The following is a 20,018-nucleotide window of genomic DNA, read 5'->3' on the forward strand; positions in this document are numbered from 1 at the left end:
TGGGGTCCCGGTTACCATTCTCATTGACATAGGAGCTCACATTCTCCGACAGCGAAGACAAGCATCAAGCTTGTCGTCGCCGTCGCCTAAGGAAAATACACACTCTTGCCTCCTGAGTGGTCCGTGTCGCTGATGGCGGGATCGATCGCCGGCCGTCATACTTCTGCTCTCTTTACTATCCTCGAACACTACCATCGTGGCCTCATCCTTGGCCTTGACTTTATCTCTGAACATTCCGCCCTCATCGATTGGGCCACAATTGTCGTTCAACTCGCTCTGCCTATTCATCAGGAGTGACCGAATACCGTTGTGCATAGACTCTCTACCGTCCACCTCGTGCGCTTCACCTCGAAGCCTACACTTACGTCCCTTGCTTTTGTCCCACTAGTTCCTGATGGTCATTATCATTACTACATCCCTCGATATGCCCCTTACACGGAGTGCTGTCCTTGTGCACACAGTTGTTGCTATCTCTGCGAGCCAGGCGTCCCTTGCCGTCCTCAACTTCGCATCACACGCTCAGCCATCTCCACCTCTGCCACCAAAATTCTCTCCGACTCAAAATCCGCCCAGTCCAATTTCGCTAAAGGCTTGATATCTCGCACCGCGGCTCGGCTTCTACGCTTCTGGCACCCCACCCGCCCTGTAACCCTTATCTGGACCCCCGCACACGCAGGCCTCCCGGGTAACGAGGAGGTCCACTCCCTCGCCCGAGGTCTCACTTTTTGGGCTGGAGTTGGACCCCCTCCGTCATCCCGGGAGCGTCTGCTTACCTTCAGAGACATCCTTACCCACTACCGAGATACCCGGCACGTTTACGCACCACCGGCTCCCTCTCTAACCCTAACCTAGGCCTCACACTGGCGCCGACTCCAGACCCGTACTGCTCCTTACCCTATTCTTCTTCATGCTCGCTACCCCGATCAGTTCCTTTCCTCCTGTAAGCTCTGCGGGAGACCGGGAGACTTTATTCATGTCCTTCTCACATGCACCACCTTCCCACACCCTCCATCCCCAACCACGGCGGAGTCATACTGGGAGACTCTCCTGGCCAGCTCCGCTGCTGCTGGCCAGCGCCGGATAATTACCGACGCCTTGAAGCGGATAGCCCTCCAAGGACTGTCCTTTTCCCTTTAAGGGCAACCCCTTAAGGGTTGCCTCGTGCCACGTAAGGGGAGGCAGGGTTTGCCCCCTCTGCATTGCTTGGCAATAAATATTTCAACCACCACTCCCGCAAGCTATCTCGCTCGATACGCTGTGCCCTGCTGCCGAAAGTGTCGTATCAGCAGTGACAAGGTGCGTGCCTCCTTCGTCTGACTGACACTTGTCTGACGTCCCATCATCTGACGAATATGCAAAAATTATCGCTTCTTACCCCTTGCCAGTGCAAGCTGATGACTTTAGATGTCGTGTTTCCTGTTTTCGCGACATCTTTGACTTTGATGATCGCCCTTTAGCTCGAACCTCAGGACTGCATCATCGCATAAACATCAGTGACGCCGCTCCTCTGCACAGACGTTTGTGTAGTGTTCAATATAGAAAGCGACCTCATACAGTAGGCGATGAACAATATTCTCGCCGAAGATTTCATAGAGCCTTCGTCGAGCCCTTGGGCTTTAACCTGTTGTCGTGGTTAAAGAAAAGCGCGGTAGCTGGCGCTTTTGCGTTGATTACCGGCAAGTAAACGACGTCGCAAAATTCAGAAGGGCACTTTGTTGACCTAAAGTGCGGTGAGGCGAAAGCCTTAAGCGCATTGTTGCTGCTTGTGTCACTGAGGAGTGGTTGAGATGTTAAGTTTCGCCTCTGAGTGTGGAACGCGACAGCGTCTTGCAGCGCTGCCAGGGAGTCCACAGAATGCTATTGCCCATTCGGCTCTACACCTGGCTCGACGGTAAATTAGTTTTTTGAGGAAAGGAAATGTATCTCTCTCGCATATCTCGGTGAACACCTGAACATCGTCGTAAGAGAAGGGAGGAAGATGGGAGTGAACGAAGACGCCGTATTAGCTAGACGCGCCTTTGTTCATTCCAAACCATCGAGCTGGCATGGCGGAGTGGTTAGCGTGCTCGTCTCGCACTCCGGAGACCCTGTTTTGATTCCCCAACTGGGCCAATTTCCTACTCTGTTTTATTTATTTATGTGGTTTGACTAGAAAGGTTTATTAGGCTAATTGGTCTTTACCGTTATTTTAATGCCATCCATCATGTCCTGTCACTCACCTGTCAAGTGATGGAACTCTCTAGAAGGTTCGACATATTAAACGTCTAGAAGCGTCTAACTATTAATGATGGTTAATGATAGTTAAGCATGACTTGCACATTTCGTGATACTAGTTAATGTATGGTTAGTGATAGCTAACGGGACCTTAACTTGTACACTGATTAATTAGTGTTAGTTAAGGTACAGGCGCAGTGAACAGTCCCAGATGCCACTTCTTAACTACAACTAATTACCAATTAGTCATTTATTTATCAAGTACAATGATGTAGTCGTGAAATCACTTTATATCATGTTCCGATGTCTTTTGATTGCACCCGATTAAGTATCGATTGGCTATTGATTGGCACATGCCCATATAAGGCATGCATCCGAAACGCGGACACATATGCTAACACGTCTTGGTCACGGCAGTATGAGGCATTAAAGGCTTTCGCCTTAAAAAGGATGTATATCGTTCCACTAATCTACGACGCTTTGGACTGCTTTCATGCAGCCAAATACTTCTCTTCCACCGATATTCGGACCGGGTAGTGGCAAATTGTTGTTGACGAAAAATACCCCGACAAGAGCGCGTTCTTCACACGACGGACACAACGTCACAACGGACGGCTTATAGGAGGTGAAGTCACTCCGTTCGGTCCCTGCAGCGCGCCATCTGCCTTCGAACAAATGATGGACTCTGCTTCGCGGTTTTAAATGACCCATATATCAGTGGTACCGCGACGATATCATCCATAACAAATATAAGCGTACTGACTCCCCATCGAACCTTGCAGCTATTTCAGGACTCCTGACGCTCTCAATGAGAGCAAAGCACGCGCGTTTAAAATTTTTATACCAACTGTTGCATAACGATTATGACATCAATGTGTCAAAATATATTTGCCCGTCCCAGATTCGACCGACACGACACAAACATGCACTCACTCTAACTAATTATTCCTATCACACAGATGCATTTAAACATTCATTTTTTTCTGTCGCCATCTGAGAACGGAACAAACTGGATGCCTCGATTACCCATGCGCTGACCTTAACAACATTCGCTACAAGGCTCGAGGCCAGTATTGCTGCAGAGTAACGCTCTCAGTGATACACATGGGCCTCTGAGTATTCATAATCCGTTTCACTTGCGTTCCTTCTTGTCGTGTTAATCAGTGCATCACCCCTTTCGTAGTCATAGTTTGACTTCCTGGGTTCGATTGTCCTCTATCCTTCAGTATAATAATTGTTTCCATCATATAGATATCTTGTCTTGAGCGCCAAGGTTTTTTCTTTCATTTTTTCTTTTCGTTTCTACGTGCATGTTGTTCACTGTTAGCCCTGTTTTATCACTTCATATGGTAACCTCGTCTAGAGCCGGTTGTACATAGTTCTTCCTCAGGTAGGCAAATGAACTACTGTTCTACCACATTTATCTTGGCATGTGTTCTTGCCGCACTGTGAAATTTCCTTGTGTTGTGTGATGTAGTTCTTGCCTCAGTGTAACTGTTGTGCATGCCCACCTGCTAGGGCCCCGTAAAGGGGCCTGCAGTATTGAAAATAAATAAATAAATATTGTGGTATTTCGCCCACATTTGCAACGCACCTCGAAAGACTACATATCATTCTGTCTGTCGTCCGTAAACAGCCCGTAGTGACTCAGGCGTTGCGGGCTGGGAAGCATTATTTTTATTCTTTTAGCCTGACTAGAATACTTTGCATTTTGTAGAGTCGGATTCCAGCTGAACTTGTCCAAATGCCAATTCGGTGGCTGCCAGCTGATCATTCTCGAACATTTGTTAGACGGTTCTACTCTCCTCACGCACCATGCTATAGCTCAAGCCGTCAAGGCCTCCCTTATTCCCCAATCGTCTACAAATGTGCGCACCTTTGTCGGCCTGTGCTCGTATTTCCGCCGTTTCCTCAAAAATTTTGCCGGCATCGCTCGTCCCCTCACCGACCTCCTTAAAGGCCGGTTCACATGCAAGCGACTGAGCGATTGAGCGGCGCGTCGCAGCGAAAATTTCCAACTTGTTGAAACCTCGCCGCTCGTCGCAGCGACGACTCAAAACAGGTTTTTCCGCCGCAGCGACAGGATTCGCTAGCATTTTCGCTGGCATGTGAAACAGGCTTAAGAAAGACACCCCTGGGACCCTGCCCACAAGGCGGCCTTTCCTTCGCTGATCCACTTGCCCACCTCTCCTCACCTAATTTAAGAGCACTCTGTATTGGGCGAGTTGGAAATTGCTCATCTTGAGGACCAGCGCAAAACAGACAAAGGACCAATGAAAGAGAGGACACACAGCGCCAGTGTCATCTTCTCCTTCGTTGGTCCTTTGTCTGTTTTGCGCTGGTGCTCCAGACCTCCTCCTATTATGTCACATTTCAACCCCTCGGCTCCGACCAAAGTTCGTACAGATGCCTGCGGTAGTTGGCTCGGTTCTGTGCTCGCTCAGCAGTACCAAAGTCAAGGCCTTGCCATTGCATATGCCAGCCGCCTGCCTTCTACTGCGATTGCTCAGTTAGAGAGCGAAAGTGTCAAGCCTTTCTTTGGGCTGTAGCAAAATTCCGAAGCTATATGTTTGGTCATCTGTTCTCAGTTGTGACTGATCACCACGCTCTTTTTTGGCTTTCTTCACTGAAGGACCCAATAGGCCGGTCGGCTTTGGCGTTGCACCTACAATAGTGTTCTTATACCATTGTCTGCAAGTTTGTTGTCTGCAAGTTTGGGCTCCCCCTCTAACACGCCTAGAGCCGCTCGTCATCCTGTATAGGCGCCTGATTGCAGAGACAATAATCTCGGCCCCTGCCTCTTCGCTATCGCCGATCTGCTTAGCATCGCGGACGAGCAGCGCCAGGACTTCTCCTTGCGTTCACTCATTGCTCGCCTCAACTGTACGAACCCAGATTCTTCACTCCAGCTCTTTCTTATAGTTAACTAGATATCTAGTTCACCATATCTATATTATTCGGTGCGGCAGCCTAAACCGCCGCAACCTTCGACCCGATGGACCTCCACTCCTGATTGCTCCCCAGCGTCTCCGCTCATCTGTCCTTGCTGAACTTCAAGACCTGCTGTCCGCGGCAACGTTGGTGTCTCCCGCACGTACAAGCGGGTCCGACGCCGCTTCTGGCCCTGGCTATAACGCACTTTTCTCCGTTAAGTTGCCAGTTGCGACCTATGTAAGCGCAGGAAGAGGCGATCCATGTCTGCTGGCCTTCTCCAGCCTTTCGATGTACATCGCGATGGAAAGAAACGCGAACAGAGCGGCGCCCACGCGCTCTGCTGTTTGAATTTTTTTATCGCGCTTTCACCTCGGTAGTAAGAAAAAGACGTTACAGACCTCCTAGCATGCTTAACAGACGACTGTAGCGTCTTTTTAATACCGCCGAAGAAAAACCGTGACGACAATAAAAGCGAACAGCGAAGCGCCTAGACTCAACTCTGTTCGTGTATCTTTCCAACGCCCCTGTACCTCTGGAACCTATTTATCGTGTTGGTCTAGGCCTCCTCGGACGTTTTCCGATGTCCCGCTCCAGCAACGTTGGATCGCTGTCGCAACTGACTTGTCAACATTGCCAACAATATCAACGTCTGTCTCGCACGCTTATGAACAGCTGTTTTCGTGCGGCGCCTAATATGTTGACAAACCGGGGCGATGCATAAATAATTGCCGCAGAAAGAATGCTTCGTCTCTAGATGCCGCCGGCCCCAACAACAACCTGGCGCTCCACTAGACTGCGCTTACCACTTGATCGGTGAGCCGCCGCGGTGGCTAAGTAATTACGGCGCTTGGCTGCTGACCCGAAAGACGCAGGTTCGATCCCGGCCGCGGCGGTCGAATTTCGATGGAGACGAAATTCAGAAGGCCCGTGTACTGTGCGATATCAGTGCATGTTAAAGAAACCCAGGTGGTCGAAATTTCCGGAGCTCTTCACTGCGGCGTCGCTCCTAGCCTGAGTCGCTTCGGGACGGTAAACCCCATGAATCCATTTTGATCGGTGCGTCATTCTCGGGCATTACTTCGATGTACGGACAAGAACAATCTTTGAAGCCTGTTCTGTCGCACGGAAGGGGGCATCATGTGTCAGGAAACCTTAAGTCTCCCTCTCCCGCCATCAGTGGGCGTATTTTAATTCATAAATGATGACCCTAATGCCTTCGCTTTTGGTGATGTTTTTCTGCTTCTGCGAAAGCCTTCTTCGCATGTAGATATGCGCTCACGCAATAAAATGCCCACAGTTGCTAGTAAGCGCGCCCCTGTGTGTCTGTTCTCTTCTGTACTATTCTTTTTGCTCTGTGTTCCTTCATAATGTAACTTATGAAATTACCCACCTCGATTTTCCGACATCGTCCACCCACCCGAAGACTGAAGTCATTTTGAGGCTTGTCTGAATCCGCACCACACACCTTCCGGGCCTGTACTTAGCACGGGGACGGTGCTCAGTGCTAAGTGGGACGACTCTAGCCTGTTGACTACGACAACGACGAAGTGCTGTGCATGTGCATGGAAGAAGACGAGGACAAAATGTGTGTTCTGGCTCTGGCACGCAAGTCAAGGACCTTTATTTTCAATAATAAGGGTACCACTACAGGCAGTGCCGACGTGTCCTGAGCTGCAGATATCATTCCCTTCCACAAAGGCACTTTGTTCATCCAAACAGCCTTTTCAGGTATGATATCTGAAGTTTCGCGACTGTAATACTTCGAAGTTCCTTGGAGCCGCAGTCCTATTTTGGGGGAGGAAAATGAGATCACTAAAATATAAAGTCCTTTTTCGATATTTTCGCTGTAGATATACCCGCTTGGTTTTGCATAAATGCACAATTTGAGGCATATACTGCTTGGTAAAAACGTTAAAACGGAAGAAATTTATTTATTCTTGCATACCGCTCAAGAACAGAAAAAAGAAAAAAAGAAAACAGCACATATGCAGCTGTTATTCGGCCACATATAATGCCCTGCATTGAGAGGGCACTCTTTTGCTAAATTTCCCTACTTCTTTAGACCGTCTAGAGCACTAAGGAAAAGTAAGAAAGCAGGAATGATTTGCAATTACTATCAACTTTAATACATTTTGTAGAGAGAGGAAACATATTTGAATAAAAAAGAATAAATTATGAAATGGGGGGCAGCAACTCAGCTAAAGAAATTAAAACCTGCGTTCAGATTTGCAGCGGTGAGAGGACACTTTGGCTCTCTAAAATGCTGCAAGGCCTTTCGTGGGGGTCTGTTTTTTTTCTATATTTTCTATTTTTATTTGTTTCTTTTCTTTTTATTTTTCTTTATTTTCTTTTATTTATGAAACCCATGCATTCACTAGATGCGCCTTTATTCATGCTGAGACCCTGAGCCTTCGTGGCGGAGTGGTAGCGTCTCCACTTCAAATGCCAATTATCATGGTTCGATACTCATCTTCGACACAGGTTTTCTTTTTTATGTAGTGGCCGCGTAAGGAAGTTTCAAGTTTAAAACGGTGGCTGAATATTTTGGAGTCATAATGTTTCGTGACCAATAGTAAGGTTATCATACAACTCTGTTATCTGAGTGGTTCGGGGAGAACGTGAGGTCAAGATTGAGCCCGTGAGGCCGTGTGATCAAATTGGGCGTTGTTTATTAAGCCATACATTAATTCTTGAAGAACGTGATGGTGTTTCGTTCAAGATTTGACCCAGACCATCATATCTTGGGAACTCTTACACCATACAGTATAGCGTAGGTGTCATAGATTTTTGCCGTAGAAGTTTCTACCTTGCGTTGTTTAAAGAACAATTTCAGTTGCAGCTTACGGTTGTAATTTTATGAACACTGTTCAGGATAAGCACTTACCGCTGCTTTTTCTATGCACACCATTTCTTCGAGGGGAATCACTTCAGTCCCATTCTGCAAATCAGAGAACAACCGTAGAAGTTTGTTCAGTCATTATGCCTAATTTAGTCACTGTGTTCAGGCTCACAGTACTTACCGAGTTTGGAATGGCTTTTCTAGAATCACAATTTTCCCACATTTATCATGAGAGGCTTTTTCTAAACAACATTCCTGTATTTATGACCGGGCGAGGGACACCGTGCGTGAAAAGTCGTTAACATCTACCCAAGCACAGCAATGTGGCTACGAAGAAAAGCTATCCTTATTTCTGCATGGTTATGTGTTCACTGCTTTATTGTTGCTTAGAAGCTGGAAGGAGCATACTGCTGAGATTTCGTCATAAAAAAATGTGGCAGAGCTTTAACGTAGTTGAGCCGAGTAGATGTGCAAAAACATGTGGTTAGCCTTACTTGCTCATTGCTGGGTCTTCGGCACTAGTCGGCACATCTGGACACCGTATTAGACTCAGGTTAAGCTCTGATCGAGATTAAGCTGATCTGCTTTGTTTAGGCCGCGGATGGCTCTTGATGAGGACGACATTTGCAATGCTTTGCGTGATAGTGTGTTGTAGCTTACCACAAGGCGTGAACGGCTGTGTCGATACCGTAGTGCACTCGTGCAGTGGCCAGCGAAGCTGATCATTTCTTAAACGGGCGCATGCAATTCACTTCATGCAATGGTTACCGCTCACCCCTTACCGATGTATCATCAGGTGTCCCCCAGGGCGCTGGATTATCACCACTGCTATTCCTCATTTACATCAACGATCTTTCAGTAGACACAAACGCCAAATTAAGACTGTTCGCGGACGACTGCGTAATTTACAGCCCCATTCGTGATCCCACCGATAGTCACCTACTACAAAAAGATATTGACATAATAGCCACATGGTGCGACCGATGGCTCATGCCTTTAAACCTAGATAAATGCCAACTGTTGTCATTCTCTCGCAAATGCGCAGTTATTCATCATTCATACAATATTAACTCAGTCCCGATTGCCTCAACAACGTCATATAAGTATCTTGGATTACATCTGACATCTTCACTATCTTGGGTGAACCATGTCCAAAGAATATGTTCTGATGCCTCCCGTGTCTTGGGTTATCTCCGACGTAACCTCAAGTCAGCATCTCCCGAAGTAAAAAAGCTTGCTTACCTAACATTTGTTCGTCCCAAACTTGAATTTGCATCATCCATCTGGCATCCCTCTCAAGCGTACCTTAGCACCGAACTTGAGGCCATCCAAAACCGCGCGACCCGTTTTATCACCTCTGAATACTCAAAAGAAAGTAGCATCACTGCACTTAAACGTTCTATCTCCCTCCCCACACTTGAATCACGCCGCATCATCTCACGCCTTTGCCTACTACACAGCTTTTTCTACCATCCGATATCAAAACATCCCCTGCTGAAACCACCGATCCGAACTTCCAGTCGCCTCAGCCACAGCCACCCCATAGCCAGCATCAAGAGTCGTACTTTAGCAATGAGCAGTTCCTTTTTTCCTGACGCAATAAACCATTGGAATGCCCTGCCCAACGACATAGTATCATGCAACGATCGCAAATCATTTCGCGCGAAACTCACCAGTCATTTTCAGAACACATGAACCATTTGTTGGCCTTTACTTTTTTTCTGTATTTTCCCTGAGTTTTTCTTGTATTTTTCTGTGCTTTCTTGGCTTCTCTTGTTTTTTTTTATATATAACCACTTGATACTTTTTATCTTTATTTTTAGTGTTTGCAGTTGCAGTGTTTCTTTTATTGTCTATGTTTTCATCATGAGTGCGTTCACACAAAACAATTTGTAACCCCCTCCTTATGTAATGCCCTCGGGCCTTTAAGGACGAAATAAATGAAATGAAATGAAATTTGTTCGCGCCGCCGCGGTGTCGAAACACAGTCGCGACGATATTTATTTTTTAGTGCGAAAGCAGTATTCCGGTTGGTAAGCTCCGAGCAAGATCTTGCGGCGTTCGTGGGTTCGTGCCAAGTTAAACGAGCGGTTAAAAATATTAAGTAAATATCCTCCACTTTAACTGGAACCCGCGGCGGAGCGAACAGATCAGCTTCGCTGGCCACTGAGAGCACTTGGCCGCAGCCGAACATGCCTTGTGTTGAACTGCAACGCACTGTCGCGCAGTTGCACACAGTATTCTTCATCAACTAATAATACGACCAACCTAGTTTTTGCGCTTTCAGCTATGTGGCGTTAGTGGCACAGGGACGCGCGCTGCATGCGTTGGCCTGGACAACGCGATGGCAGAACCAAGGCACTAGAGCAATACGCGATGGTGTTGACGACATTACTGCAGAAACGAGGCACTGAAGCATAGGTTGCCGGCGTACATTGGGTAAATCAGCAATGACGACGAAAATTTTTAAGACGCGCATAACTGGCAGCCTGGGTCAGTGCACGCCTCAATCGCTCTTTCAGGTACATGGCGGTTGTTTGCACCTGCAAAAAAACTATGCTTTTGAACAGTATGGCGTGCTTAGCAATGCTAAGTCGCCGGAATTATTTCTGCATTGGCTGTTGCTATTGTAGGTGGGGCCAAGGTCAACCTGAAAGTCACCCTCACATTGGCTACAGCTCGCGTGGCGCTCCTTCAAACTCACCCGAGTGGCTCTGAGGTTTCACATGCGGTTCTTTGTTGGGACCTTGTTTATTAGTGTTTTCGCACTAAAATTGTTATCGGCACAGGATATACTTCCTCAAAGGGCGTGTATGTTGACATACACGAAGTAACTTCAGCTGGTGAAATGTCTTTTAGTTAATGTAACGTACGTTTGAGTTTTTGTTGACACCACAAATTTCTTGCTCTCCAGAGCAAGCGCGCGAAATAGCGCTGCACATCTGAGACAAATATTTCACGCAGAGAATTTAGCGCTCATAGTTGCTGTTCAGCTCGCAAAACACGAGAAAATGGAGCAAGTACTTACGTAGACGGACCACAGGAGGCGTTTCATGCACGCATAAATTGGCTGCGGAACAAGGGAACAAAACTCTGTCATGCCTGCATATGGATTGGTTTAATTTAACCGCTGGCCAGGCGAGAGATTTGAACAGCTTTGCGGAATTGACATCTCAATAAATCTACCTCTCTTTGGTCAGTTCGTTGCTCAAGATTATTTATTTACAAACACTGCCCAACCTAGAGAAAGGCGCAGTAATATGTGCAGTAACTATAAATTTAAAAAGAATTTTTCAGTTTTAAACATAGCAGTTGTTTTAAAGAAATTGTAGATGTAATAAATAATGGTCAGTTTTTTACAATCACATTTTTTCAAACCACACCTCAGCCACCCTTTCGTCCTGAGATGGCTGAGGGCTTTATTCTACATGTTGGGAGCCTCGACATCCTTGCGCAGCCAAGGATGGTTGCCGAGGTTAACTGACCGTCTTTAAGGGTTTTACCACAAGTCACTTCTAAAATTTTGTCTTATATTTTTACTAGCTTGCACAAAATAACTTTTTAGGCCCCTTACACCACCGCTGGCTGATTTACACTTTTGTAGAACATCCTGTATAATACAATTTTCTACACCCTGAGCTTGGCGCATGATAGGCTTGGCCGCTTATGCGCCATTAAACCCAACACAACACACAAAAAAAGAATTCACACTAGAGCATTTAACCACCGACGGTGCCAGACAACTCCTCACTTCAGTTCTTATAGGGAAACAAATATTTGTGGGTAAGTTTGGTCCTTGCAGAGCATGGGAGAATGCCTTGAGTGGTTCATTCTAGCGAACCTGAGCCGAACAGAGGAAAGGGAAGTTTGACGAGCTAAACCAGTTCTTTTGTGTAGACCGCACAGAGAAATTTTTCTTTGGCAGTCTGTCGGCTTAGAGAAAATTGTTCCAGATTTCTCCAGTCGGTGTTCAGTGAAGGGCACCAACAGTAGGTTTCTCCGATTTGGCTGCACTCGCTGCACTAGTTTCATGAAGTTCCGCGGCAGTGCCGCCAACGTGCACTGTTGAGCTCACGTGCACGTGAGCTGTTAAGAAAAAATAATTTACACTGATTATTTAAGCATACTCACAGCACTTCTAACTTAAACCATTAGTTGGTGACATCTGAGCCTGCAAAAACCCTCGATCACATGTGATAAATGGCCTATGGACGCGATTTCAAAACAGCGCAAAGATCGAGGCGTACTTCTGCTTGTTGTTTTCTGTACTCGTCGGAATTCGGGGCATTGAGAGAGTGGACCTGTGCGCTCCGCAAGCACAACACATGGAAACGAAGTAAAAATGCCCTTCAGAGATTGCAGCAAATTACACAATAAGCTGAGATCAACGGCAGGCTTCGTGTAATAGTAAAATAAACCACTAACGGCACCTAGGTAAACGGGTCATTGAAGAATAGAAGCCACGCAGATTTCATGGACACTTCGTCGGGGTAGTTTTATGTGCTTTCATATTGGACACGCGCATCTAGCACACAAAGTTATGAAACAGGAAAAGCCTACGTGTGTAGCGTTTGTAGAAAAACTGTCAATAACCCTTATCTTATTGCCATGCAATGAACGTAAGAAACTATTAAAAGATTTAAAGCGAAGTTAAGATGAACACATTCAAACCCAGCCTAGTCTGCTTCTAGGAGAAAATTTTTTTGTTGAAATACCTTGCTTTTGCCTGTTTTTACAAGGAGCACACCGTCTATACAAGCTCTTATGTCTTAAAAATTCTTTCTGTCGCTAACGCAACAATGTACATTTAACCCTCTGTTTTGCGCACGATGGCTTTAAATGCATATGATTGGTAGAACCAAACCCAACTAAACTAACCGTTTGTCTCCAATGGTGCACCAATATTTCTTTTTTAAGCCAGCTTGCACTAGATATCGACGCCATCTAATGGTTTCCGCAGCGATTCTAATGAACGCTTTCTCTACAGAATATGGCCATGTGAGTTTGGCGCATCCACTGGAAGGCTAATTCGCAACCGCTTAGAGCGTGTTCTCTCATGTTGTGCAGCGGTGCCATTCCTGAGTTGCGGGCCTTGATTGCTTGAGGAAGAGGCTGCTCCTGCTCTGTAAAAGTATGTCGGGGACCGCATGTCTTACGGTTCCTCGAAAAATCATTATCACCTCTTACTTCTTTTAGTTTCTTCTCGCCTCTTTCACTTGTTCTGCGAGGAATACCAAAGGCTGCTTGAACGCTTCGCCGCTTTCCTCGGGTCACCGTGTGGAGCGAGCGCCCGTCGTCCTTATCTGTGCAGCAGTCTACGACACAAGCTGTGTGTGTAATTTTGTGCCGTCTTGTCTCTTACAGGCGCTGAATGAATGTACGCGTCTGCAACTTGCGTCTTCCTTCGAACGTTACGCCTTCATGTCGCCCTCACCCCAGCGGTAAAGGGGTCGTGGACGGCACAGTATCATGCGCCTTTGGGCGAATCCTGCCGCTCCTGTCCCGCTTTTTTTTGCGAGGCGGGCTTGTTTTGGACCTGCCCCGTCTTGCGTGCCATCCTACAGAAACACCTGCTTGGTGCGGAACTCCCCTAGGCCGACCATCGGATGTAGAAGAATGGATTTTTGGGCCGCACCACCGGATGTTACTGGACTTCCTTCGAGAGTCCAATATGTGTATCTATTTGCAGGTGATTCTTTTTTTTACAACAGGCACACTGTCGCAATAAAAAAAAAGTATAACAGGCATGGCCCGCGAGAGAGACAACTTGTTTTTAAAGGTTTTAAGCGGCGCCCTTAGCGCTGTCTAACCCATGGAATCTCCTTTTAGTCCAGTGAAGTATGCATTGAAGCATTCTTTCTTTGAAGCAAGTATGAGAAATGGGTTGTATTCTTGGAAGCATTAGCAAAATTGTCCTCGGAAGCATCACCAAAACGTCCTTCAGAAGCCCCTCGACCGCCTATGTCTACGGACATTTGGGAAACAGACCGTGCGCAGTTGAGTACATATAGTGTTTAAACATCAGTCGCAGGATACCCACGGCTTTCTTCGGGTGATAGGACTCAGCTTATAATGCTCAGGGTAAAAAAACTGATGAATAAAGACAAACATTCAGCAGAACTGATCTGTTTTCACGACCGTTTACTTCAAGTGTTGCTTAGAAGACGTGGGGCAAGCATGCGATTCGCTCATTCATCATAAACAAATGGCACAATCACCATTTGTTTCTATTCTGTAATAGCGTGAGTCTGAATGAATAAACCGAAATCTTTGTGGCGCGCTAACAAACACTCGCTCTAGCGGTCAGTCTAGGAGCTGATGTGGCTATTTTTACAACACAGTGCAATAAACAAGGACAACAGAGACAAGCCGCAGACATTTTACGCCAGCTGTCTTTGAACGAGATCTTTGACACAAGTCCATCTGGTAGGGTTTTCAATAAAATTCGGAAAATATTGCAAAAACCAAAATTTATTTTCTGCCCGAAGTTTCGAGACAAACTCTGTCCCTCCGTCAGGGGTGACTGAGAGTGGAGCAAGCAGCAGGGACCGGCCTTCGCTTTACCTTCATTATCATGTGGCTAAGGCAGTCAGCATACACCTCCCTGTCAGGGTTGTCTGGTGTTAGTATTTCTCAACTGTCTAGCGCACTTTCTACCTAACCACTGCTTGATTCTGTGGGGCAGCGTTGCACGACGGAGCCAGGGTGCAGGCAATGCTCGGAGTGGAAGCTTTGACTTTTAACACTACAGCGCGAGAAGGAGTGTTTTCTTAAAACACGAATTTTGGAGCATATTATATTTTGTTTTATCTGTGTAGCCTCAGTGTCTCTTCTGTTTGCAGGAAAAATTCATTGAAGTTATTGATTTTCCAAGTAACGTTTGTCAGCCTAAGCGGCTCGGATACACTTGGGTCTCTTCCAATGACTACCATTTTTCAGGCGCTGGTTACTTTGCAGGATGTGCTTTCCGGGGAGTACCAAGATGACAGATTTCTTGCTATGTAAAGGGGGTAACTTGTAAGATATGTCCTGTGGAAAAATTCACTTGGTTATTTTTAAGATTAGCCTTTGGAAAAAATATGAATGTTCCTATCGAAGCGCCATAAGCCGAAATTAAGTGGCATAAGTTTGGAAACGGTTTCATTCTGCGTAACAGGGTTATCAAAAAGCTTACCTTGACGTTCTCAGTCTTGAGCATGCGGGTACAGTTCTTCGCAATGTCGCAACCAGTGTCGAAGAACTGCGGTGCAGTTTAATACAAAAATTTGTGCACCAATTCCTGTCTTCTTATTAAGGATAAATGTGACTGAATTTTTGAACATGAATGTTTGGTTATAAAATGAAAATAAACTTGTTTATGAAGAATACAGAGGGGAAATAAAGTTTGCGCCCTGCACGGACACCTCAGCTGTGCCTTGAGCGAAGGAATTCTTGAGGGAGTACAGGAAGCTAGGCGGATAGAGGCACTGTAGAGGAGAGCTGAGGATTAAGCCCTACCAACTTGATCTTTAACGTACAGTGACATCGCACAGCACAGGACCATCTTTTGCATTTCGCCTCTATTAAAATGAGGCTGCCATGGCGAGAAATCAGTCGTGCGTACTTGTGCTCAGGAGCAGAAGCGTAATCACTGAGCCACCGCGAGGAGTTGAATACATCAAAAGCTATAAGTCATTGGCTGCTTGACAGGTGGATACAATAGAGGTACAATCGCCAGCTTGTGTCTGCCACGCGAATCCCGTAACTCTGTTGTGATGGCGCTCTAGTTAAAAGCACTAGTTAAATTATATCTGAGTTTGAAAAGTGATACGTCCCTGCCGCCAGCTCGAAAACTGCTGTAGGTAAGAATGTAGCATGCTTGGTGTCCTCCTTAACCTTTTGGTGAGGTTTGTACACTATTGTTCAATTTGCGAAGTCACAGATTGTTGTGAAAGTGCGCTATCCAGAACATCAACTTCTTCGTTGCTTACGGATGTAGAAACATATAAAACATACATACCGTAACTGCAGTATATTTTGTGCTGCGTAGCCAGCTCCGTAAATAATATTTAACAACGGTGTCAACTTACCTGCATGAGCTTCAACATTTGCGACAAGCCTGACTTTGCAGTTTCACTTTCGGCTAATAGTGTAAAGTCCAGCGCTTAAGAACAGTATTACTTGCGATCGAAATCCTTCGAAAAAGTTGAAGACTGCACATTAACCATTTAAAAATTCTAGTGATTAATTGAAAGCGGTAATCTTTCACCACTGCAGTTTTTGAATGTCCACCAAAGTGTCCATAGTGGCTTGGTGGAAATGAAGGGCATATTTATACCAACGTGAGAAATCTCAGAATTTGGTAAGTGTTCATAATAGAAAGAAGCGCTTGTGCTGTCCTCTTTCATCCGTCGTTCTCTTGTGCTCTACGTTTATGAACAAGACTATGGTTCTCGCCAGTGGGCATCTCGCTCGCCCAGCAATACGCATGTGTATTGCAAGTCCCTAGCGGTTTTGTCAGGTATGTTTTTCTTCTCCTGTTTAATTAAAAAAGACTACAAGGTTCAAAACAAAGCTAGACCGAAAGCCGTTTAATACTGGATAAGTAGCGGTTGGGCTTTCAAGTTGTATTTGCTGAAAATTTTTCATACTTTTTTCGGTGTTTATTGCTGAACCTCATTTGGGTTTTTCGAAGAATGTTTTTTCTCAGCTGAAATTCTACTTTCTTTTTCGGTGAAATAAGTGATATCTTTTTGCGGTCAGAAGTGATAGAGTTCATCGTGACTTTTTTAGCACGTGCAGCTCCTCTGGCAGTAATTAGCACGCATAATTTTGTAATAATTGCTATCCTTGCAGAAAGAAGTCGTACAATCCTAAGAAGAATTAACCATTCCGCAGCTAATTATCGGATCGCGCGGCAAAAACGTAAACAGGAATTGAATTGTAAAAAATTTGTTACCATGTTCTGGTTGCGTTTTCAGTTCAACGAGACGACCGCGCAATATGTAGTTAAAGTGTAGACGGCAGCAGTGGAACTGCCACTCAGTCGCAGAAACCAGTGCATATCACTTTGTTTTCGACGAATAAATCTTTTTACAATATTTTACAATATCTTTTTACATATTGCTGCTTCCGCCTTACAGGTGGGCTCGGTGGCTGTGCTCCCGCACGAGTCACTAATCCTCTGCTGTTCATCATGCAGGTGTTCGCCATCGCTGCCAACGCGCTCTTCGCTGCTCTGCTGGCCCTTCCCCCCCCCCCCCCCCCCCCTACTGTGTCGACTACAGCACCAAGCTGCTGTGATAACGGCATCATATTGCTGCTTCTGCCTGACATCACCGCTTCAGCCTGTCCGACAGCGCCACTTCCCGGTTTTTGTTCCTTCATGATCAATTGAAAGCCTCATCGTCAGTGTCATCACCCGCCGATACAAAAGTGCTGCAACCTCCGTCGCCGCTCTGTGGGCTCGGTGGCTGTGCTCCCGCACGAGTCACTAATCCTCTGCTGTTCATCATGCAGGTGTTCGCCATCGCTGCCAACGCGCTCTTCGCTGCTCTGCTGGCCCTTTACCCCCCTACTGTGTCGACTACAGCACCAAGCTGCTGTGATAACGGCATCATATTGCTGCTTCCGCCTGACATCACCGCTTCATCCTGTCCGACAGCGCCACTTCCCGGTTTTTTGTTCCTTCATGATCAATTGAAAGCCTCATCGCCAGTGTCATCACCCGCCGATACAAAAGTGCTGCAACCTCCGTCGCCGCTCTGTGGGCTCGGTGGCTGTGCTCCCGCACGAGTCACTAATCCTCTGCTGTTCATCATGCAGGTTGGTGACAAGTATTCTCTGTTTGCAAAAACAAACTAGCAATTATTTCTTAGTGCAGCTGCCGAGCCCGCAGTGCTTTGTTTCCATTGTTGCTGACTGCAGTGATGTTTTGCGTGCCTTGCTGCTCTTGGCAGGAGATGTAGAATCTAACCCAGGCCCTAACACTATCGAGGATGTGCTCGCTGAACTAAAAAATCTATCTGCCGGTCAGACAACACTCATTTCCGAAATACAGGGCCTCAAAACCCAGATAAATAGCACTGAAGTTGCCATAACCAGCTTGACTAAGCGAATGACCGATCTGGAGGCCCATTTCCAAGCTCTTTTGGATCTTCAAACTGACTTTGAAGCAATGAAATCTGAGAGTGCTGGGATGGCCCGACAGATCGACATTCTAGAGGCTCGAATAGAAGATGCAGAAAACCGCTCGCGTCGCAATAACCTCATATTCTATGGCATACCCGATACTAACGCATCCGAAAATTTTGCAGGCTCTGAGGAAATAGTCATCAACCATTGACTTCAGAACTTGAGCGTAACAATTGACCCTGAGAACATCGAACGCGCCCATCGCCTTGGCCGTTACAAATCTAACCACACTCGTCCAATCATCGTCAAGTTTACTTCATCTAAAATTAAAGATGCCATATTATTGAATGGTCATAAATTTAAGGATACTAACTTCAGCGTCGGCGAGGACTTTTCCCTCAGAGTCCGAAATGCACGAAAGCACCTAGTCGCGTTCGCAAAAGAAAAGACAACGAAATTTGCTTTGAATTTCAAGACATTGCATATTGGTCCCAGGCGCTACGTGTTCGACGAAACCACGAAAACAGTCAAGGAAATAGTAACTCGTCCCTCACAATCAGATTAGCAATCACCTCATCATGAACCGTCTAGAAACCGTACCACGAAAGCTTCTTTATCTAGCCTCTCGCTCTCCGCTATATACACTAACATCCGTAGTTTTATTCCTAAGCGTGAACTTATTTCCAGCCTTGTTTCGTCATCAAATAGCAACCTACTTATACTAACTGAGACTTGGCTGAGCGGTGACATAACAGATAACGAAGTACTTAGTGATCTACCAAACTTTCAGGTTTTTCGGAAAGACCGTAACGATTCACGAGGAGGAGGTGTACTCATTGCTGTCAGCCAAGATTTATCATGTTCCCTAATACAAGATTCATCCGACCTCGAAATGTTGTGGCTAATCTTAAACGCAGCACCTAACACAGTTTTACTCGGCGTTTGTTACAGGCCGCCACACAGTAGTCACGATTTTTCCCGTCAGCTTAATAACGTACTAAGTGATCTGTCCACAAAGCATCGTAATTCACAAATCTTTCTCTTCGGCGATTTTAATTTTCCGAATATTGACTGGCATAACCAGCCCACACCTATAGCTAACAACGGAGAAACAAGGGAATTCTTAAAATTTTGCAACAACCTCAATCTTACTCAGGTAATACTTGAACCTACCCGCGTAACACAGAACTGTGCCAATATTTTAGATCTCTTATTAACCAATCACCCGTACAGCGTACAGCCCGTTACATACCTACCTGAAATAAGCGATCACAAAGTTATCCACGCTAACCTTGTCCTTACGCCAAACCGGCGCCGCAAATGCCATAAAACCATTCGTCTTTATAACAAAGGGAATTACAACGCCATAAATAATGAACTTAAGCGTTCCTTCAAGTCTTCTCGTCACGTTTTCATTCCCGCAGTATTCAAGAAAATTGGTTACTGTTCAGAGACAAACTAGAAAGTCTAACCAATAGATTCATCCCCCAAATTAGTTTTCGCTCTAATTCACAAAAGCCATGGTTTACTAAAACACTGAAACGTTTGGAGAACAAAAAGAAGCGTCTTTACCGTTCAGCCAGGTCTCAGGGGACGCATAGCGCATGGGTAAAATATCACGAAGCTGAAAAATCATATATTTCTTGGCATTTCTAATGCCAAGCATACCTTTTTCCACCCGGACTTGCCGAATATGCTCACAAATAACCCCAGAAAGTTCTGGCAAGTCATCAATCCGCATCATGCACCAGAAATAACCCTGACAGATGAGTCAGGCGCAGTTTTGACTGATGCTGAGTGCGCCGCTATGTTTAACTCTGCCTTCTCATCCGTATTTACAAAATAAACTGAAATATCATCATCTTTTTCAGCACCATCGTCGATAATAAGTGATGCTATGCCACCAGTTGTCTTCACG

At 45.9% G+C, this 20,018-nt stretch overlaps 1 protein-coding gene and 1 pseudogene across 1 annotated transcript in view; one reads left to right on the plus strand and one right to left on the minus strand.

Annotated features, from left to right (window-relative positions):
• Positions 1 to 6,855: 6,855 nt before the first annotated feature.
• The window catches only part of LOC149361141 (uncharacterized), a 48,692-nt gene continuing 35,529 nt past the window's right edge, over positions 6,856 to 20,018 (minus strand). The window contains exons 3-6 of the mRNA XM_089568004.1: positions 15,162 to 15,227; positions 11,016 to 11,057; positions 8,033 to 8,086; positions 6,856 to 6,933 (exon numbers count right to left, since the gene is read on the minus strand). Coding sequence (XP_089424130.1) covers positions 6,856 to 6,933; positions 8,033 to 8,086; positions 11,016 to 11,057; positions 15,162 to 15,227 — 240 coding nt within the window. The remainder of the gene's footprint in view (positions 6,934 to 8,032; positions 8,087 to 11,015; positions 11,058 to 15,161; positions 15,228 to 20,018) is intronic.
• LOC149361142 (uncharacterized) lies at positions 17,163 to 18,791 on the plus strand (annotated as a pseudogene).

This window comes from Amblyomma mixtum, chromosome 2, assembly GCF_055824585.1.
Source record: "Amblyomma mixtum isolate Tamu chromosome 2, ASM5582458v1, whole genome shotgun sequence".
In the NCBI taxonomy this organism is placed as follows: Eukaryota; Metazoa; Arthropoda; class Arachnida; order Ixodida; family Ixodidae; genus Amblyomma; species Amblyomma mixtum.